The 23054-nt window shown below is 44.1% G+C and overlaps 2 protein-coding genes across 4 annotated transcripts in view; one reads left to right on the top strand and one right to left on the bottom strand.

Annotated features, from left to right (window-relative positions):
* The window catches only part of kcnd3 (potassium voltage-gated channel, Shal-related subfamily, member 3), a 116209-nt gene extending 97928 nt beyond the window's left edge, over window positions 1-18281 (top strand). Inside the window, exons 3-7 of the mRNA XM_076090452.1 lie at window positions 9747-9848; window positions 12232-12264; window positions 12379-12471; window positions 13977-14233; window positions 18128-18281. Coding sequence (XP_075946567.1) covers window positions 9747-9848; window positions 12232-12264; window positions 12379-12471; window positions 13977-14233; window positions 18128-18281 — 639 coding nt within the window. The remainder of the gene's footprint in view (window positions 1-9746; window positions 9849-12231; window positions 12265-12378; window positions 12472-13976; window positions 14234-18127) is intronic.
* Window positions 17715-22963, bottom strand: LOC142960001 (D(4) dopamine receptor-like). Of its 3 annotated transcripts, none has more exons than XR_012956269.1 (3): window positions 21373-22963; window positions 19653-20951; window positions 17715-18462 (listed from the first exon to the last, which is right to left on the bottom strand). XR_012956269.1 is itself a non-coding variant. In XM_076101571.1 (3 exons), exons 1-2 carry the CDS (start codon window positions 22402-22404, stop codon window positions 20796-20798), a joined length of 1188 nt encoding a protein of 395 aa, XP_075957686.1. In that variant the 5' UTR covers window positions 22405-22963; the 3' UTR covers window positions 17715-18462; window positions 20771-20795. The 3 variants fall into 3 exon arrangements, 2 of the variants coding, with proteins under 2 accessions (XP_075957686.1, XP_075957676.1); XM_076101571.1 differs by having other exon boundaries at window positions 20771-20951; XM_076101561.1 differs by lacking the exon at window positions 17715-18462 and having other exon boundaries at window positions 19465-20951.
* Window positions 22964-23054: the final 91 nt, after the last annotated feature.

The following is a 23054-nucleotide window of genomic DNA, read 5'->3' as shown; positions in this document are numbered from 1 at the left end:
ACTACAGACATGTTCTAGTTCTCTCTACGTCTAGTCATGATGGTTCTGTTTCTATAGAGGAGCAGAACTTTCGTACTACAGTGAAAATCAAGACCACAGAGAGAAACATGTGACGGGAGCAAAAAACTGAAATGAAATCAAGAGCAGAGAACAAAGTTATTTTCCATCTTTGTGAGCAAAACCTCATCTTTAAGAAGCGGATCAACATTGGGTCAACATTCCATTTTGTCCAGAACTTTTGTTAATGATGAAATACCTGCAAAACTAATGACATTCTCACTGTGAGCTTAGTGTTAATGGAGAAACATTTGCATACTAACGGAGTAAACACATTATACCTGCTGAACATCAGCATGCTAACATTAGCATTTAGCTCACAGAGCCACTAGCATGGCTGCAGACTCTTTTGGTTTTACTGCATTTTAAAACAACTGCTTCTGCCTCAGCTCGTTACACGTTACATCACATTCATTTAATGTTCTTTGACTCTTGCTTGCAGACGACGGTCTCTCGCACTATAAAAGATGGTAACTCCGGTGTATGATGGAGCCATTATCATTGTACGGTCCACTCTTTCACCGCTAATGACAACTGGGGATCTCTAATGTCCCACCCAAGTCCTGAATTACTCAGCCATGCCATTTCCTTCAATACCCCATTACTACCGTCTGCACAACATGTAGTGTTCTTTAATGCTCTGTAACCTTAATGGCATGTGGCCTCGCCCATTAGGCCGACCGCTTAGCGAGTTCCACTGGTCATTTACCGAAGCAAAACGTCATTTCATCACCGGTTTTATCACCGGCGCGCCGTTATATTTCACGGAGAGAAATCCATTCTTCTCTCAGACCGTTTGTTAGAATAAGGCTGTGTTTAATTGAGAGTAGGAATGGACGATTGCCTCTCAGAGTACTTTAAAGACCTGCAGACGGGAGGAGGAACGAGGAAGGGGAAGCCAGTAGAGTGCAGACCTCGCTGAAATGTTTCTGTGTGTGATGATGGATGGATGGATGGATGGATGGATGGATGGATGGATAGATAGATACTTTATTAATCCTGCAAGGGGAAATGTTTTCACTGCAGCAGCATTTAAGGTAAAGCAAAAAAAGTATAAAAATGCACAATATAAACAATGAAATAGAATAATATTAAATGAACTAACTAAACAATAGTGCAAAGATGTGTTTCACTCGTACGTCTCACACAACAGACCATTTGTATTTATGCTGGGTGTCTTGAGGCTGACCATCACGTTTGTGAGATTTTAAGCCAGACTAAAAGTTTACACGTCATTAATCATAATATGTCAGTTTTAATATGTTATCACGTAACAAAGTAACCATTTAAATTCCCAGTATGTGGTCAGTTTATCCAAAAATAACGCCTGTTTGGAAATGTGCTGCAACATTTTCAGAGATGTTGTCAGCTGTTCCCCCGGGGGGGATATTTAGTTATATTTATATATTTGCATTAATATGCCAGTATTGGAGCGCCTCGGGCCCTGTGTCCACATAGCGCCATTTTCTGGCAGGAAACAGCCGCAGGGCGCTGGGTTCTGGGCTCTGCTTCATCCAAGCGTTTCAACGACAAACTGCTCCGAGCGTTTTTTTTTTTGCTTCTTTGACAAACTTCTCTTGACAACATTTCACCACTCAAACCACTGTTGAATAAAGGACCAGCATCTCCCCTTTTCTTTTTATTTCATATTTAAGCTTCTATTTGTTTGACTTTGTCACCAACCAGAGGATGCTCAACCCTTCCTATAGATGACCTCGTCATCGGCAGAGAGAGACGAGGCGTACGGTACTTTTTACTTCGGTGACGTCAGCAGCGCTTTTCTGAAAAAGTTGAGAGATGTTCCAAGTGCTCGAAGCGTCCGCAAAGAAAAGGCGCCGCACTCAGAAAAAAAGACGCCTTTTTCTCTCGGCGGCCGCTGTGCTCTCTCCTTATAAATGCTGCTGTCGCGAAATAATATCCTCTTGTGGGATTAATAAAGTAATTATCTATCTATCTTATTGAGAATAAATACAAAAAATATATATATTTATGCATTTTCTTTGTTTTCCCTGTCGTACCAAAAACCATGACCCAAAAACCGAGCTACACAGCGACCTGTGAATTGTGTGTACCATTTCCCATCCTCCTTTCTTCTTCTCTTTTCATGCTTTTCCTCCCCTCCCCCCCCTTTCACATCCATCTTCATTCAGGCCTAATTGTTAGCTGTTCTGGGCTCCCATTACAATTAGCCATCCATCTGGGTGGTGGTAGACAGACAGCTCCGGAGGAAGACGATGCCTCTGGATGCCGTGTGGCAAAGAGAAACGCATGTATTCTCTATTCTGCCTCCTTGTAGTCGTCACTGTCACTGAGTTCAAGTCCTCCACTGTTTCTACGCATGAACCCATAAAGAGATCTGACAAAGAAATGTTCGCTCTGCAGGGAGGTTACTCGACAGTTGCTCCTTATTTGCATAAAAAGGTAATAATATCCTCAGGTCTAATCACAAATTCTGAATAGTACACCTGAAAGAGGGCACGGTTTAAATGGAGAATCACAAAAGGGCAAAGGATACAGAAGGAATTAAAAAAGAGGAGGTTATGAATTTAAATGAGCTTAACTTTTAGGTCGACTCAGACGGAATTGAGCCCCGGTTTACTGGGATAAATGGAAATAACTGCTTTTACCATCTTACTCAGATATACATGTGGAAGTTAAAACAAAAGCCAAGACAGTGAGAACACGGCCTCATGCGAGAAAAACTCGTACAAACAAATCCATTCTGAAGTGGCACATACGGGTTATTCACGAGTTTATTACTTCTTACTTCATTTTCTCTGAGGTACGAGTCAGAGAGTCTCTCTCTCTCCACTGGGAGAGAAATGCATAATGTGAATTAATCTGGAGTAAGAATATGATACAGAAATCCATGAAAATAAAAATGTACAACTTAGTATTCTTGTCACCACGTCTTCGTGTTTTTTTTATTTTATTTTAAGGATGTTGTGATTTTAATTGGCATATTTTAGCAACACAAATTGTACAGTTTAGTAGCTTTTAGGAATATGTAACAGCTGCCTCGGGGTCTTTCTGCAGGTCGTTAACCTCATCTGACTGTGGAACCAGGGCTTCTTTTAGATGTTTAACTTCAACAGCCAAACTTACTTCTCTGAAATGGCAAAAAAAATCAACAGAGATTTGGATTTAAACAAAAAAAACTTCATAAAACACATAATTCAAATGATTAGCAAATACATATATGTATTTTAATTTAAAGATTTGCTTTGATTAAAACGTTTTTTGGAGGGGCATTAGTAGTTTTAATGACATTACATTTAAACACATAATGTTGTAAATTAACTTTGATCAATACTCATTTTTACTGTTTGGAGCTTGAACGCACCATAATGTAACTGAATGGAACCTCATTAGCGGTTAGCTCCTCTATCAGCAGGACTGTGGTACAGACTCTGTTCTGTTGGTAGAAGAGTCGTTCACTGTGATTAATCTGAGCAGCGTGATGGGAATGAACTATAATAAACTGCATGTCTGGTTAATGTAGTTGTTCCAGGTGTTGCTCTGCTGTTAGCGCCGTTATTTAGCCAAGCAGGACTGGCTGCTAACCGCTAACAGCTAACGTTAGCTCTCCTGTTTCCAATTCAAACTAATTTGTTGTTCACAAAGCAGCATTATCAGATACTTTCGACAAGAACGCATTAATGCCGATCTCCTGATCGCATATATTGACTGAACATCGGGCCTGAATGAAGACCCCGTTTACTTTACACGTGCCCGATCGGACGACTAAAGGAGGCGTTCCACTTGCCCAAACACTTAATTTACTTAGTTTACTTAATGTCGAACCCTGGTTTAACATCACCTACTGGATATATTCTGTTCTGTCACATCGGGGAGCGTTTGGCTTTTTGAAGACATTTTTAGCATCTAACTTCATGTTGACTCTTTGTTTCTGTCACAGTCCAGCGCTGCTGTGACGACACGCCGTGTCCCGCTGTATATCAATATTTATAATGTTGTACAACTACTGACACTGACACTAGATCTGTAATGTTCTCCTCTGCTGATTTTCAACTGCAGGACTAAAGTCCGTCTTTTTTCCACTCTGGTAGTAACGTGTTTGTGAATGAACCATTGGATGAAATGGAGCAGAACAAGTAACCTTATGGGGTGTAACACGTGGCTCTCAACGAGTTTAAAACAAATCATTCACCAGAAGTCAGTGCAGTTCAGAGGGTTTGATGAATCAGACAAAGAACTGAATATAAATAAGTAATTTTCTGTCACTTGAAATATGCCGTTCTCATTTAAGCAAACTTGTTGTTATTGATGAATTCATTCTTCCATCATTTGACAATTTCTTTTACCTTCAAATAACAGATCTTGTAAAACTACTCACGAATATTCCCCCACAAAGACGACTGCAGCTTTAACAGAGTCAGACAGTTATGAATCGTTCTTTTATGAAAATGGATCAACGGCTCATCATAAATCCTGCTTCAGCTGTCAGCAGCAGAATCTATACAGTACATATCTCTCATTGTTTGTTTCCCACTATTGTTCCCGTGTCTGTGAAAACTCACTTTCTATTATTTTACTTTCTCGTCTTTTTACCGCCTTGACTGGAAATCGTTCTCCGGTTGGACCGGTTGTTGTCCTCAAACTCTAAATGACTGTCTGCTGCGGTTCTTGAGCATTGCATTGGCTCGAGGCTGACGAGGCAGAAACAAAACACCAGAACGGTGCACTCAGTAGAGCGCAGATCTCCATCAGGTGTATCTGCACTGAATTCAACCCACAACTGGCCAATGTGCTGTAAGGCGTCGTGAACACTTCATTCAAACCCAAAAACAAGCAGCAAAGTATGCAGGAAATTGGCTCAATGTTCTGGTATAATTTATATAATTTTATATAATTCATATAATCTTGCCAAAAACAATATTTAACTCACCGATCTGTCTGCCCGCTCAGCAGTGTGTGTAATAGTAGTTCAGTTAGCCGTTAGCTGTTAACCAAACACACCGCAGACATGTGGTTCAGACTAGTGAGGAGGAGTCTAATTAGAGTATGAAACAGGCAATAAAAGGGGTTTTGAAAAGGCGTGAGTCACCGAAACCACGAGAGGACCTTGATCCAAACGCGTGATCCTCCTGGAGGAGATGACAATAACAAGTCCTCCTCCCTCTCTCTCTCCCTCTCTCTCTCTCTCTCCATCCGCTTTAAATCATCTCACTGTTGTTTTGAGCCCTCCCTCAGAAGGTTGAAGTCAAAAAGGTGAAGCCGACTTCTGGCTGAGAGTGTTCTGCTGTTCTAGACGATCAATAAAGTCGTCTGCACTTTGGAAGAAGGCAGCCGGAGAAGAGAGAGTGGAGGGGTGTTGACGGAGGACTTCAGTGAGGAGGGTCAAGAGATCTGTTATCAATTATGTTCTTTGTGAACAACACAAACACAATAATAACGTGCTAAACATCAGCGTCACAGCAGCTTGGAGAGCTGTAGTTCCTCTATAAAGAGGTAATCCAGGCTTAAAGGCGTTTAGTCTCTGAGCGGTGTTAGTCAGAGGTTAAGCTGTCTTTGCTGCAGGGCCACATATCTGTGGGCCACAAGTGTCAGAGGACTCGATTCCCACCGAATCAATTATCAGTTTCCCGTCTTCACCAACTTCCATGTGGACTTTTGTAAAAGTCTGGTTTCTTTTTAAATTACTCTCATTCCCTCTTCTGGTTCGTGTTGCTGTCCCTCTGTGTCTTTGTGCGTGTAGGTGTGTGTGTGTAGGTGTGTGTAGGTGTGTGTGTGTGTGTAGGTGTGTGTGTGTGTGTAGGTGTGTGTGTGTAGGTGTGTGTAGGTGTGTAGGTGTGTAGGTGTGTGTGTGTAGGTGTGTGTGTGTAGGTGTGTGTAGGTGTGTAGGTGTGTGTGTAGGTGTGTGTGTGTAGGTGTGTGAGTGTAGGTGTGTGTAGGTGTGTAGGTGTGTGTGTGTGTGTGTAGGTGTGTGTGTGTAGGTGTGTGTGTGTAGGTGTGTGTTATTGTAAAACAAGTAACAGACTTATTTCCTCGTGGCAGAAATGTCAACATGTATAAAAGCAACTCTTTAGACGAGCGGCAGCTGCAAAACAAAATAAAACTCTTCCACAGTTGTGTGTGTGTGTGTGTGTGTGTGTGTGTGTGTGTGTGTGTGTGTGTGTGTGTGTGTGTGTGTGTTTGTGTGTGTGTGTGTGCACACTTCTGCTTCCTTGTCAGATGGCCTCCTCTCTCACTTGTGTGGTTCCCAGGCAGGCCTGAGGCAGAACCTAATCTGGTCTCAGAGCTCGATTGCTCCACTTTTCACTCAGCCAAATCCTCTATAAGTTTATATAAACAGTCTTTCTCAACTTTTATTTTCAGCTCTAAAAAAAAAAGATGAACTTCCAACAAAACTTCCCGCAATGCTCAGTGGAGCGCGGCATGTGTAGCGTTGTTCTGATCTTTTCAGGATATATGCCAATTTAGATTCCTCAACTGGCAGAGGACGCTGTTAAAATGAAGCTGGCTCGCATCCTACAGAATCATCTTCAAAGTGTGACTGGTGCTAAATCCTTCCCTCCACGGCTGAAAGAAGGGAAACCAAAGAGGGGGAAAGGTGTTTGGATAGGTTTTCTCATACAGTGACATTCAACATCACTACTCTGATTGGCTGGAAGGTGTTCAAGTATTCCAGCTTTAAAGACAAACTGAAATTAAACGTGAATCACATGTGGTGTGTTTTTTTCCGTTGCGGATGTAGCAACTTGACTTTAAAGCTAATCGTAGCTCCTCCGTCTGCTCCCGAGCGTTTCTATCTCCAGATAATCAGTCATCGACTCTGATTCACCAGCTGTTGGAATGTGCTGACAGATTCGTTTATAGTCACAGAAAGGAGAAAACAGACTTGTGCTGTGATTGTAAAGCTACACAGTGTTTACTGAAAAAGTAAAGGTGATAGACGCTGTGTGGGGAGAAGGGGGGGGTCTGATTAGAGGACGTTAATATTCTTTTATTTTATGACGTAGATCAGTCCCAAACAGTCGACTCGATCTCAGAACTGGCTGATTTAAAACCGTAGATTGAGTCAGAAATGGCAAATAAATTTGCCAAGAAAAACCAGCATTGATGTGTTTCATCACTCATGTTACAGCTTGTTTAATGTGCAGTTACTCTTCACTCATGTAAAAACGCCTCGTGCTGAATCATCTGGCAGCTCTCTGTGAAACTATGAGTAGATTATTTATGAGGGGAAATACTTTTCCAGCTCTGAGAAATCCTTTACTTTGTTATTACAATCTCCTATAAACACAGCGGAGCACTTTCATTTTCTCTCTGCCTGCGTATGTGACTGACTCTTTGTGAAGGACTCTTCCTGACGGTATTCTACCGTTAATGAGAGCCCCCGGTGTCCTCAACACTCCTGAGTGCTGTCAGCGGTGCTTCGGCAGCACATCCAGCCTCAATCTGTGGGCCAAGCACAGATGGGCCTTCGACCCAAAGGGACCCGGGAATCTACCAGAGAGCTGCAGAAGTAGATTCAATCTCGTGGGGGACATGTTCTTAACACCGCCCCCCCCCTTTATTACCCCCGTGCGCTGCCTGGCAACCATCGTTTCTCCCCGGAGAAACAATCCCATTGGCCCGAGCACAATGCCCGGGACATGAAGAGGGGTTATCCCAAAAGGCCTGCAGGGAATGCTGCGCCAGCACAAACGTATACAAAGGTGTTAGAGGGTGAGGGCACAAAGACAGCGAGGAGAGAACTCGTCAAGGAGAGCCGGAGGGAGGGTGAGAGAAGACAAAGAGATGCAGGGGGGGAGAGTAAACAACTTGAAGGGAGTCGGGTTTTGTGCTATAGATGCCAGATCGGCTGCTGTGCATGCGTGCATGCGTGCCCACGTGCGCTCCTGTCTCTGTTTAGAATACTGAACCTCAGCGTGAGCCACCTGCAGGGTTAACAAACAGCAGCGACGTGTTTTAAATTAAACTCAAGTGAGGGGCTGAGCTCAGATTACCATACATTACCATACAGCCTCACTGAGCCAGGTATCTCTGCTGGTGTGTGTATGGAGATTCAGCGAGGCAGGCCTGCACACGTGGAGAAAACACACATCCACACACTCAATTAACCCCCCAGCGATGCATGGGCCCCCCTTACTAAACAAGCTCTCTGCTCATCATTTACACAGTTCACATGATCCTCCTATCAATTTCCCCTCACTGAATCCGTCACGCTGTTTTTAAAATGCAGAACGCGAAGCCACACACACACACACACACACACACACACACACACACACACACACACACACACACACACACACACACACACACACACACACACACACACACACACACACACACACACACACACACACACACACACACACACACACACACACACACACACACATTGTAGCTGCAGCCAGCCCGACACCCGGCTCTTGACTTTGACGGGGAAATGGCTGGCCTCTGAGAAGTGAGTGACTCAGATTACACTATCGTGTTAGAGCAGTTGTTCTGGTCACTGAGAGATTTATTGAGACACTCTTTTCACACACATTCATTATACACGGTGCGTTTCGGGGAAGAGCAAAAACCGGGACATTGGAGTACAATCCTTCCACTGTGTTGAAAACTACTGATGCTTTCAGGATTCACTCCACGGACCTGAATAATGTGTTCCCCCCGTCGTATTCCTTCTCTGCTTCTTGTTCATCATCGATGGAGAGGGAGGAAAGGAGGCACTAACCGTGCAGCACGGGTCCGGTGACCAAAGGCGCATTTAAAGCCGACGCTACCGATGTAAAGCATTATGAGCCGTGACGCTTCCTTGATTTATTTTGCTAAAGAGAAAAATGCTGACATAGCAGCACGGAAACAGTCCAAACGAGACTCAGCAGAGTGCAGATCTCCACACCAGGTGTGTCTGCAACAAACCCTCGCTGTGTGATTGAATTTAACTCACGATTGGCTAATACCCACGGGCTATACGGCGTCGTGAAACACACTTCATTCAGACTCTGAAATAAGCAGCGATGTATGCAGACAATTGGCTCGAAGTCTATAAGGCACGTCGTACAATCTTACCAAAACCAAACTCTCCAAGCTGTTTGCCTACGTAGCAGCGACTGAGTTGCAGAGATGAACTCAGCAGTGTGTGTCCTGGTGGTTATGTTAGCTGTTAGCCAAACACACCGTGTGAGCTGCAGATGAAAGTATAAAAACAGGCAATAAAAGGTGTTTTGTTTTTATGTGTGTCTCTGCCACCACGAGAGGACCTTCAGCATGCAGCCATAACTGAATATTATGCAGTTTGCTGCAGCAGAACGGGAGATTAGCCGTGGACAGACACAGAGATGCACGCTCACTCAAGGGCACACGCGATCGATCACATGATCCTCCTGGCGAAGATAATACATTGCAATCAATATTGTAAATGCATATTTGCTAGCTTAATAGCTGCTTAATTCGTACAGAATTGGGTGCTGGCTTCCTCTCGCTCTCTGATTTCTAACCCTAAAGAATGTGTTATCGTGCAGTCTCCATAAATCATTCATACGTATCGCAGGAGATCAGAGCGAATGCTTTAGTAGCACATGTTTAATTAGCTCTAGAGATATCGAGCATGAGAAAAGAGCTGTAGCTACTAATAAGTGGGATGTGTCGGGTGATAACCCACTCGTTCTGAGGTAAGATGTCTAACTAAGGTGAGTTCTCTTTGGTTGCAGAAAGCCCGATTGGCCAGGATACGAATATCCAAGCAGGGAACCTCCGACGCCTTCCTCCACAGCAAGCGAAACGGCCTGTTCAACGAAGCTCTGGAGTTCACGGTAAGACCAGCATCCCCCAGCCACATGTCACATGTTTACATTTGTACTCGGAAAAACAAGTTTTTAAGTCTTTGGATTCAGGCCTTTGCTTGCCCCTCCCTTGAATTATCAATTCTTAGAATGCGTCCCATCAGAGCAGCTAACATGTGATCTCATTTCGATGAGCATCTGATGTGAAGCTCTTTGAGCCCAGCTGCCCTCCTCCGTCTGAGGAAACACGCTTCGGGGGCAAAGCAGCCGGAAATGTAAACACGACTCAGGGATGTTTCTTGCTTCACCCAAAATGTTGCGGTTGACGAGCGCTACAGTGGCCCGGGGGGCCGACACAGCGCAAAAAGAAGTGCTTCTTCCTGCCTCTCCTCTTCAGAAGCAATGTTAGGACAGCATCAGAATGACACTCAGGCCGGGTTGAATAATGCATTGCCTTCATATTGATTTCCTTAAGAGACAATCTGCTGCAAACGGCTGCAGTGTTGTTTATTTATGTGTGTGGTTATGTTTCCATTCATCTTAACTACGAGCTGAGGGTCACGAGTCAAGTATTTACTGAACGATAATGTTGCTTTGTGGAATGTTTGCTTTTGAGATTTGACAAAACAGTGTTGAGAGAAACTTCAAAGAGTGACTCTGACAAACAAGTCCGTTTTATTTATGAGGAAAAAATATATTGATTTTCTGTTAATAGTATTTCTATGAAGATTTGTCTTTATTTAAGATTTAATTCATCACAGACACTACTTCACTACCAATTTTATAGTTAAATTAAAAATGATTTGTGGATTTAGCAAGCTAACTTTAGCTAACGAACTAGTCAGCTGCTAAATGAGTAAAATTTAACAACCTAATGCTTCTTCTACACACTTGTCATTAACTCTGATTCACCAGATGTTAGAGATTCATTTGTAGTCACAGAAAGGAGAGAAAGACTTGTGCTGTGATTGTAAAGCTACACCGTGTTTACTGAAATAGTAAAGACCACAGAGAGATAGTTGGTCTGATTAGAAGTTAACGCTTTTTTATTTCATGACGTAGATTAATCTCAGGACTGGCCTCGACAGATTATCGCTGATTTAAAACAGTCGATGGTGTTTTCAGTCATTTTCAACCATGAAATGCTGATTTTTATAATTGCTTTGAATGTCAACATTAACACCAGCATTGATGCGTTTCAATGCAGCTTAAAAAGCAATTAATGTAAACCACAATGAAAGATATTCCATATTCTGCTCTGCAGCTCAGAGGTAATTAGACACGCGTGATGTTTAATATGTCTGGTGTCAGACTGGCTGCTGACATCCAGACAGTGACCAGCGACGTTTAAAGATGAACGCCTGCTCAATAGAACATTCATTGCTGTCCAACGGAAGTGTAATTTTAAAAAAGGCAGCTATTTAGCAGCAACACAGCAGATCAAGCTGTTTCTGCAGTGTGGCGACCGCCTGTGTGGCGACGGCCTGCTGATATGCATGTCACAGAGAAGAAAGACAGAAATAAATGAGAGTAAAGAAACGCAGCCCTCTCAGCAAAGACCCCCGGCAGCCTAACAGCTGAAAACAGGAACAGTTGCTGCTACAACTCTTCCGAAGACGTTGCGTTTTGCTCGCCCTGCGGCGGTGCTGTGGAGCGTTTGCAGGATCAGGGCGGAGTGTTTGTTGCCTTTGTTTTGTTTTTTATAAACAGCATCAACTGCAGATTCTGCTGAGGAAGACTGATGCAACACATTGAAAGTCTGTAACACTGCTTTGCTGCTGACAAGAACAATGAAAGCGTTCTGCAATATAGTGAAAAGACGTCTTCCCGATGCTCAAGTTGAGGTTATTACGGCCGATATTTATGACAATGAACGCGGAGTAATCTGTGATTCAGCTCTTCTCTAAACCCTCCTCAGATGTTGGATGTAGAAGGATATTAAACGTGTCTTACAGAGAGTGGGGAACAGGAGGTACATGAAGCAAACACATGATGAGAGCAGAACAGGGTTTATGTTTTATGAATATTTCTCGTGTTTTCTGCAAGACCTGACAGCCAAAAGAACATTACTAACATACTGTAGTGACAGAAATAAGCTTAAAACTGCTCAGTATTTACTTTGAAATGTTGTTCTTGCTGGTTTCTTTACTTTCTCTACTTATTCTGACTCACCTTCGTATCAGAACCAGAAACACTGCCCACTCGTTTATGCACAAATAAACAGAGAATAAATAGATGTATGTGGAGAACTAGTCATTAACGAGTTGTCTGAGTCCAGCGGATCAAAGCATCGGCTCCGCTGATGTTGGCAGACGTCCATTAATCACAGTCGTAATGATCCCTGACCGCTGTCTGCTGCTCTTTGACCTCTTGTAAAACTCTTCCTCTCTTTTGTCTCCCTCTCCAACTGAAGCAACTTCCGTACAAGATGAACCTCTCAGATCAGGTACACAGACAGCAGCCGGCCGCGCACCTCCCACATCTGATTAGTGTCGTCTCTGCAGCGTGACACTCATTGTGTGTGTGTGTGTGTGTGTGTGTGTGTGTGTGTGTGTTACAGAGCTCCACTGAGGAGGAGCAGCGGTTAAGTAAGTCCACCTCTCTACTGGAGAGCCAGCACCACCACCTGCTGCACTGTCTGGAGAAAACCACCGTGAGTGCTTCTTATGTCAACCCTCTGAACCTCACAGCTCTGTTTTTTCTCTCTGTTGCCTTTTTATTGCAATATAAAGTGCTGCTCCTCTATGGAAACAGCACAATCATGGGTAGAAGTAGAGCGAACTAGAACATGTCTTTAGTGCAGAATAACAGTTATCGTGCCATTATTCATTAAAACATGCAAGTTGAATTTCTTTGATAATTTCTTTTACAAAAATTGTCAAAGAATATAATCTATATATCCAACATGTCTACATGTCAACAAGTGTTGGATAAAAACATGGAGGCTCTACGTGCTGTATATATTAAACTATTCACACGTCGACAGCCTCTCCTCTCCATCCCGCTCTGTGTTCACTTCCTGTAGTTCAGTCAAAGTGTCATCCTGATATTAATTTAATATCAGGATGAACCCCAGAGTGTGCAATCATTCAAAGGTTTTCTATCTGGCTGTGGCTCATTAGGTGAACATGACTGACGGCCAGGCTTGATGTACAGTTACGTGTGCGGCCCGCTGCAGCGTGATGTCCGCTACGCTGCATGTTCCTCCTGATACACTCGTCTGCATGTACGACGTGATACAGACGTCTGTTTCAAAACAAAAGAGTTTTACACACACACGCACACAGAGTCAGATTTGTAAAGAACGCACCACATGGAGGTCGGAGAGACTGTAAAGTTAAACCTGAAAGAACACATTTGTTTTGGACACACACATATATATATATATATATATATATATATATTCATTTGAAACATACTACTTCATCAGAACATTGCACCTTGACCTCTGCTCAGAGACCCACTCAGAGATCCTGCTCATAGACCGACTGAGCAAAGGATTGTGGGTCAGAACAGCTAGAAAAGCCTGCTGGCTTACATACTGTGAAATGCAATTGCATGCAGAAGGACATCCTGCTATTTCTGGCATTTGACATACTATGAATATAAGATAAGATAATCCTTTATTCCCCACAGCGGGGACATTATTGGAACATATTAAATCTCTTCATTACATACTGAATAGTATGGTACTGGGAGTATTTATACATCCAGCAGAGGAGTCATGTTGGTGTCAACAAAACATTATTCAGTAATCAATCATTCTTTGTGAACCTTTTCACATGCAAGTCGTCATGTGATCGCCCGTTGATAGTGACGATAGTCGCTTTAAGACACCTGATATGTAATAGTGACTGAGCTACGACGCTAAACACAAACTAAAAGACATTGCATACACACGCCTTAATAAGAATGAATGGTTTATTCTCAGATGAGTTATCGACCCAGGGAAATATGAAACAGGTGATATGAAGTCATACGCAGCACATGGTCATAAATATAAACGTTGTAAATGTGCTCTCTCTCTCTCTCTCTCTCTCTCTCTCTCTCTCTCTCTCTCTCTCTCTCTCTCTCTCTCTCTCTCTCTCTCTCTCTCTCTCTCTCTCTCTCTCTCTCTCTCTCTCTCTCTCTCTCTCTCTCTCTCTCTCTCTCTCACAGAACCACGAGTTTGTGGATGAGCAGTATTACCAGCAGAGCTACCTGGAGGCGGGGCTGCAGAATTACCCGTCTCGAAGCCCCTCCCTCTCCAGCCGAGACGGCGTGACGGGCACGTGCTGCTCCCGGCGCAGCAAGAAGCACCACACCCCTTTACAGAACGCCAGCGGCCCAGCACACATGCAGCCTTTGACGCACGCCCACCAACGGGGGGGCTTACAGGAGCTCAGCACCATCCACATCCAGCCCCTCAGCACCAGGTGAGCTACGACGGTGAGGCGACGTCCGGCGTCCAAGCCACGCCGGGTTAGAGAACTGGAGTGAGATTGTGACGTGCTCACAAAGAGTTCTAGTGTGCACGTGTTCCCTCAACCGGCCTCACGGAGACATTTGTTTGATGAAATTATTTTTGGTGAAATAAGAGTTAACTGTACTGGCACTTAATATTAATGCACATTCATAAGACCATATAATACGTTCATAAGGCTTTTTAAATCTCCTTATAAATGTTTATCATCACGCATGACAACTTAGAACGTGTTTATAAAGTATTATAGTTAAATTCAGCATTCATAACACTTCAACAGTGTTTGACAGAATGCGAGTCCTGGGTTACACGGCACATTAAACCTTAAGCCCGATATAAAGACACGCACAGAACTGCTCTAACGTATCAGAACATTATAAGTTCCTGAGATGGAATAATGTCTTATAAACATCAATAACACGCTACAGCAGGACTGTGTGAGCTCTGTGTTAAGTGACAGCTCTGTAAGGTTATTAAAAGTCGTGTGATACTATAACACTTATGAGGACAGTTGTTACTGGCTGTGAGCCAAGCGTTTTATCAAAACCATGTCGAGCCTTTGTTTCCAAAACACACAACTATAGTGATCTATATATGCGGCATATGGATGTTAAATAACAAAGAAAATATAGAGAAGTATTGCCGCCAACCCAACAGTAGAAAACGGATTATTCACTTCTACAGAATGAAGAAATAACAGACTGATGACTCATGAGCGTCTGGCGACGGCGCACCAGGATAAAGGAAAGAGAGAAATACACAGTATTGGCGTCATTGCTCTACAAAAGGGGAAAAAATATTGGTGTCAGCGCACCAGTGGAAAACAGCTGGTTCACTTGCAAAAGTGCACCGATAACCACACAATGAGGGTCTGGTGACGGCGCACCAGGATTAAGAAGAGAGGATTATTGGTGACAGTGTCCCAGTAGCAAACAGCTTGTTCACTTATATGTGCAGAAAGTGCACCGATAAGCACACAATGAGCGTCCAGCTGATATTTCTGTTGATAAAAACATGTCGTGGATTTTGGAAATGATTACATCTGTATCTCTTGTGAGTGGATAGTGGACTATTGCTCACAATGTTTCTGTAAATGATAATAACTCAAATGTCAGCGTTATGGAACATCTCTATATTAATGTATTTATTTGCACTTACTTTATTGGTAGTAAGTGTGCGCTTGTCCCTCTGGACAAAGACGTCAATGAAGTCCTCGTTGTTCGGTGTGTTCCTCGGTTCCGTAGGTCCTTCCTGTCTCACCGGCCTGGTGAGGTGGTAGAAAGGTACCGTTAGTGTTCAGTCTCCTGCACATCGCTGCCTTCATGCTCTCAACATATCAGACTTTAATCTGATCAGAGCAAAGAAGCTTTGTGAAGATGAGCCGACGCTTTGAAACCTTGTTGCAAAGTCAAGCTCCTCCAGACGGAGAAACCTCGATTTCATTTGCACAATGATGTTGTGAAGAATATTGAATAACTTTCATATTAATATTCTCGTGTAACTTCATTACATTTCTTAATACAATTATCATAAAAACAGCTTTTTGCTGATTGATTTAAGACACAAGAAGAAGAAAGCAGCACATCTGTCAGGTTGAAGATGAGACCCGGAGATCAAATCCTGAGGCCAGAATAAGAGTCTCGCCATCTGAGCGTTACATCATCACTTCTGGAACACTCGGCAGAGAACTGCTTTAGTTTTAGGTTTATTTTGCACAATTCAGAAAAAATACACAAAGATAGCGGAGATAAATAATATCACAGTGCAGAGGAATAAACCCCACTGGGCTTATTTCAAGCCTTCACTTATATAATATTACAATATTATAGAGAACACAAACATCTATATACATTTATATCTACACGTAATATTAATGACAACGTATTTTAACAAGATACAATGTCAACAACAAAAAAATAAAGTGTGTGTGTGTGTGTGTGTGTGTGTGTGTGTGTGTGTGTGTGTGTGTGTGTGTGTGTGTGTGTGTGTGTGAGAGTGTGTGTAAGCGTGGGCTTATGTTGGATAGTTTGCACCAGCCGAGCATTAGTTCCTGACAGATGATGCTCTGATGATGCAACATTTCACAGCTTCATGCAGTAAACGTGTGTTTAATTGAGGCCAATTTTCCACAAAGGAATTTATTTTGCAGATCAAAATATATGAACCAAATTCAAATATTGTGCATGTACAATATTTATAGATTGTTATATTTTAGCTCCTTTACCAGCTGTTCAGCTCGGAGGCCATCACATGTTGTGATATATGCAATCTACTCCAACACAGTTCTACTTTTATACTTAATAGTGTGACTAAACCGTTCATCTTGTTCTGCAAACACATGCAGCATCATTTCCATGACAGAGCAGAGACACTCAGCTAAAAGGTTTTCCACAGTTCAACACTTTCATTTTCTCTCTTTTGAATATTTTATTTTGCTTTTTCAAGGACAAACACATTCACGTAAGTGTCAGGATTATGGGACAGTCTGGGGGGGGGGGGACCCAACGCAGAGACACACGGGAGCAGAAGGATTTATTACCAAAACAAAAAATGTGCAAAGTAAAGCTGGCAGTGCAAGGAAGCCCAACAAACGTGGAACAAAAGAATCCAAGTGAGAAAACAAGGAGCGGGCAAAAGTCAAAAAAGGGAAAAAGTTATCAAAAAACAATGGAGAGGGAAACACACCGACACAACACAACAAGGAGCAACACTGGGAACGTACCATGGACGAGCATATCAGAGCAGACCAGAGACCAGCAGGTCACACAGCAGACAAACACCGAGACAAGAGGCACTCAGGGTTTAAATACACTGAGGAGGTGCAGGTGATGAGACACAGCAGGGCTCAATCAAGGGCGGGGCAGACAACCACACAGGAGAGGAAACAGACAAGGACAGGAAGTGAAGTGAACACAGGACACGAGAGGCAGAGAACTTCAAAATAAAACAGAAGAAACAATTAAACACAAAACACAAAACCATTAAGTGATGAATAACAACGCAGAGTTAACAAGATGAAAAACTAACTGCTCAAACTTTAAATCAAATAAAAAACAATAACAATAAAATGATATAACGAAACAAACAGAACAGCATCTGGTACCAAGGATCAAGTATTCAATCTCATCATCACTACGGGATGAAAGAGACGATATCAGTTCAGTGTGATGAGAGATTCCTCATGTAATCCAAGAAGAGTCGCCGTATCCTGTACAATGTTTCATCTTATAACCAATAAGTTATTTCCTCTAAAGATAAACAACTATTAACTTCATGGAGCCTCATTCTGACTGAGAGAGAGAGAGAGTCTATCCATCCATCCATCCATCCATCCATCCATCCATCCATCTATCTATCTATCCATCTATCATCCATCCATCTCTCTCTCTCTCTCTCCATCCATCCCACCCTCCCTCCCTCCATCCATCCATCCATCTATCCATCTATCTATCCATCCATCCATCCATCTCTCTCTCTCTCTCTCCATCCATCTATCTCTCTCTCTCTCTCTCCATCCATCCATCTATCTCTCTCTCTCCCCATCCATCCCACCCTCCCTCCCTCCATCCATCCATCTATCTCTCTCTCTCTCTCATCCATCCATCCATCTATCATCCATCCATCCAACCATCTCTCTCTCTCTCTCTCTCCATCCATCCATTCATCTCTCTCTCTCTCCATCCATCCATCCATCCATCTCTCTCTCTCTCCATCCATCCATCCATCCATCTAAAACAAAGGGAGGGATGTTGGAGTTGTGTTTGTTAAATGTAAACAGTGACCCTGAGCAGACTGAAGCCTCCATGCCAGCCTTAACCCTTCATGTCCTCCTCTTCCTCCCGTGCAGCCGCTCCAGTCTGAACATGCGTGTGGACGAGCCGGTGTCCCTGAACTGCCGGAGCAGCCAGATCACCACGGCCATCATCAGCATCCCCACGCCGCCGGTGACGACCCCCGAGGGCGCCGCCCACCAGAACGTTGTGAAGGTGTCCGCGCTGTGAGTGCAACAGGAAGACAGTTTAAAAAATACAACATAAACACTCATGGAGAGACAGACTGAGGGACAGAGGAGGACTGTGGACATGATGGAGGAGGAGGAGGAGGAGGGGTAGGTCAGAGTCCTGGTCTTGCCGTGGTGGAGCCCGCCCTCTGCTGGACATGTACTGTAACGACATGGACTCCCTGTACAGACAGAAGGGGGGTGGCTTTTAGATACAGTCTGTTCATGTGTGTGTGTGTGTGTGTGTGTGTGTGTGTGTGTGTGTGTGTGTGAAAGAGAGGAGATACATAGAGGGAGGTGTGTGAGAGTAAGGTCATGTGTCTCTGTGTAAAAAGCACATTTTTTATGATTTTCGCTTCAGTTTCAGTTTGTTTGTGTTTTCCAGCAGGATGAAAGGAAACTCAGAGAGAAGAACTTCTTTCCTGCGCTTCAGTTTTGTGTCGTGTGTTGGTAGAGAAACATGACTCCATTGTTTTGCAGGTCCAACATGACTGGAACTCATCTTTTTAAAAAGAGGAAATATGAATGGTGGTGTGTGACGGTGAGTGTGTGTGTGTGTGTGTGTGTGTGTGTGTGTGTGTGTGTGTGTGTGTGTGTGTGTGTGTGTGTGTGTGTGTGTGTGTGTGTGTGTGTCTGTCTCCGCTGATTGAAGACGTTGTGTTTCAAACCCTCTGGAAGTCTCAGTACTCGGTTCATGTGACTAGCTGCCGCTCTGAAGAGTTCGTCGTACACGTTTTCTGTCAGAGGTTCTCAGCTGCGAAGCCTTTTTTACACGACATGTGCCTGTTTGCTGGAGTAAAATAAATAAAATGAGATTTGTTTTCATATATATATCATATATATTCCCTCCTATACTGACCTCAGGTCTCTAAAAAGAGTCTATTCTGAAATCAAGTCAACCCGATTAAAAGCACAAGGCGTTGGCTGAGAATCTCTGACACTAATCCGTCCTGAGGTTTTCTTTTCTTTCTTTTGTGAATATTGTTAATAGAATATTTTGTAATATTTGACCATCGTTTGGCAGAACCAGTGAAGCCGTCTTCTTGTTCTCTCTCTCTCTTCCTCCCTCAGTCTGTCTCTCTCTCTTGTTGTTATCCTGTTGTGTCCCTCCCTCTGTGTGAACAACAGTATGCTTTCAGTAGTCTTTTTAGCTGTCGACGTCCCCCCCGTCACCCCCACCCAAAAAATAACTCAGCGGGCATTTTTTTTACAAAGTTGTTGAGTATATGTGTACTTCTATGTGATTAGGAAACTTGGTGTTTGTACTTTTCGTCCTCCTCGGTGTTTCAAAAGGACTTTTGTTTTGAACTTAAAGCAGGATGAGCCGTCCACATGCTAGTCCTCCTCACCATCGACTCCCATCACAGCTCACCTTTGTGACGACGGTGACCTTTTCTAGCTCCGCTAACACTATAGACGACGCCTCCCTGTTGGCCTTCTTATCTCTATTTCTTCTTAACAGACAGCTCGGCTCCTCCAGCAGCTTCTTCTGCGTCCCGCTTACTTTAAATAAGATGTAGATCAAGAGCACACACACACACGGTCGGGGCTACAGAAGAGTTCATGCATCAGACAGGAGCATATTTCAAAAAGCAATACTGGAATCTGACTAATGTTATGTCTGCCCACATGTTTCTTTCTTCTTGTCCTTGTAGAAATAGGCCATTGAGCTATAGCAGCAAATTGCTTTTTTTTTAAAGTATTTAATTACCTAAATATGGAGACATCTGAAAGGCTGTTCTACACATGCATCTGTACTAAAACATGATCATATCAGCCAGTATTGGTGGAGAAATACAGCATATATTCGGTACCATATCAGTGCATCACGAGACTCCTCTGTTGAGCTTTAGTTCCCTCTGATCCCGTCGTTCGTGAGGTTGAAGACATTGACTTCATATTCTCAGCATCAAGCGACATTTAGGATCGAGTACAACTCTACAACGAAGGTTTGACACATTCAGGCAGAAGTGAGGCTCCGTGTGTGTATTTCATTCCTTTGCTCGGACAGTGATTTAAAGCGTGACTTATTTACCGCTTCCCTGTCTCGACAGGTTCTTTTGTGTCCGCTGCACTTTCAACCGACACAGTTTGAATAATTATTATTATTTTTATTATGTGAGCCGCTCAAAGCATTTCTTTCTATTACTTTACCAACAGAAACAAGAGGTCTGTGGTTGTGTTCGTCTCTCTGTTATGTACTCTCCTTTTTGCTCATGGTCAGTCCCCCCCCCCCCCCTCACCCTTTGCTTTGCCCTCCTATGCCACCTGTCGTTGTTCAGACTACTGCTGTGCGTAACTTGTCAGGTGTTTGATATTATTTATGACCTTCGTCTTGTGTCCCCGACTGTGAAAACGCCTGATAAAAAAACATCTATATCTGCCACAAATACAGCATCTGTGGTTTCTTCTTCTTCTTCTACTTCTTGTGTGTGAACAGGCTCGCCTGCATTTTTCAGCTTCTCCTTTTCCTCAGAAAGTGCAGCTTACATGTGAGCTAAACGTCCGGGGCCCTTCAGGCCCTCTGTTTCAGGGGACACCTCTGCACGGAGGAGAGGATCTTGCGGAGTTCAGAGCGAAACTGTCTGGTGACCAAAGTGTAGATGAGCGGGTCCACTGCAGCCTGCACACAGGTCAGAACCAGAGCCGACGTCTCCAGCTCCATCAGCAACTACGGAGGAAGAAGCAGATTATTATGAATGGTTAATCTGTTTATTGTTCTGTATCATTTGGTTAATCCATTCATTACTGAATCTAAAATGGTGAAACATGTCCTTTATAGATAAAGAGTTGATGTCTTTATATTGCTTGTTTTGTCAAACCAACAGTCCAAAACCCAAAACTGGTTCAGTTTGGTTATTTGATAGTTTAGTTAATTGTCAAAACTGTTTGATTCATTGATTACTCAGCTATGATGCATTATGGAACTTTACACTGTGCAATAACCATGCAACGAGACTTCAAATGTGTGTTTTGTGGTTCCGTTTTATTTGGAGGAGAAAAGTTATTAGAAACCTCATAACTTAAGTTTTTACTGCAGGACTGTCGGATTGCATTACATTGAACTTATATGTAGTATTGCATCCACTCACTTTGTCCGCGTCCTGCCACGAGACGACGTTCATCAGCAAAATCACCACCAGAGGCACCCAGAAGAGCGTGAACGCGATGATGATGTACCCGAAGCGCTGCGCCAGTTTCCCCTCCACCTGTTTCTTGCCCCGCTCCCGGGCTCCGGGCGTCAGCAGACACACCGCCCCGACGATCTGCGGACGTCTGCTCAGCGGGGGGGCGCCTCCTGTGAACGAGCCGCCACGGGGAGCGCCGGCCTCGGCCACCAAGAGCACTGGCGGAGCTGTCCGCGGTGCTGAAGAGGGGACGCTCAGCCACCCGAACACGTGCTCCGACACCGTCGGCCTCAGCTGGACCCCCCTACTGAACACCTTCTTTCGGTGCCGCCTCACGACTTTGAATATCCGCACGTAGTGGACCACGATGACGGTCAGAGACAGCCCCCACAGCGGGACCAGCACGTAGGGTCCGAACGGATCCGAGTACGGAAGGCGGTGTTCTCCGTGGGCCCCGAGGTGCGGACGGCACAGCATGTAGAAGAGCGCCTTCTCGGAGAGACTCAGAGAGACCAGAGCCAGCGCGGCGCCGCACGCCCAGATGGACAGGATCCAGAGCCGGACCCGCGCTCTCCTCCTCTCGGTCTGGAAAGGGAACGCGATGGCCTGGAAACGCTCCACGCTGATGCTGACCAGCGTGAGCAGCTGCACGCAGCTGCAAAGCGCGTAGGTGAACTGCTGCAGGGTGCACACGGACACCGGCACGCGGCCGCCCCTCCCGTAGCGCAGGAAGGAGGAGAGCAGCAGCGGCGTGTCCACGGAGCACTTGAGGAGGTCGCTGGCGGCCAAGCTGACCAGCAGCGCGTTGTTGAAGGTCTGCAGGCTCTTGGTCCTGAAGACGACCCAGCAGACCCACAAGTTCCCGGGTGAGCCCAACACCAGCGTCAGGGCTAGGACCGCGCAGTTGAATATGAAGAACATGGTGACCACGCGAGTCTCGTGGAGCGCGGTTGTTGTTTCGTTCCAAACAGCGCGCACCTCCATGATGTTAAACATGTCCTCCGTCCTGCATCACAGTGGTTTACATTGACAAAGGATGGTGTGAGCTGAAGATGTCTGCTGGTTTTAAAAGTATTTGATTCACGTGTGTTCAGCACTGATTGGCTGAAGGGTCGCTGTTGATTAGTCTGTAATCATGTGGAGATGTTCCAACCTTCTGATGACCTTCTGAGGAGGTTACACAGTGAACTGAACACCTTCCAGCCTCTTCTTCTAACATCAGCTGTGCATCATGGGTAGTGATGTGGACTGATGTTTCCTATGCACCGATGATTTTTATTTATGTTGTTTTACAAAACAAAGTTACTGTGAGGAACTTTTATCAGGTTCTGAACCAGTCTCAGTTTACGTAAAGACACCGTATATGTCTCTGGTAGAGACCTGTCAATCACTGTGTAGCCCCGCCCTAAAGCATCCCCTGCTTTATGGTCTGTTTGACTCTAAATGGACCATAATGTACTAAATGAACATCATGCTGTATTGAAGAAGACTTGAAACTAGAGATTGAGACCATGAACTCATGTTTACAATGTTTACTGAGGTAATAAATCAAGAGAGAAGTAGAGTCATTTTCTCATAGACTTCTATACAACCAGAGGAGTCGCCCCCTGCTGGACATGATAGATAGATAGATTTAAAAATATATA

This window comes from Anarhichas minor, unplaced genomic scaffold, assembly GCF_050575085.1.
Source record: "Anarhichas minor isolate MPS153535 unplaced genomic scaffold, ASM5057508v1 ptg000003l, whole genome shotgun sequence".
Lineage (NCBI taxonomy): Eukaryota > Metazoa > Chordata > Actinopteri > Perciformes > Anarhichadidae > Anarhichas > Anarhichas minor.
The sequence above is the reverse complement of the archived record's forward strand: the minus strand, read 5'-3'. Positions and strand labels throughout refer to the sequence as shown.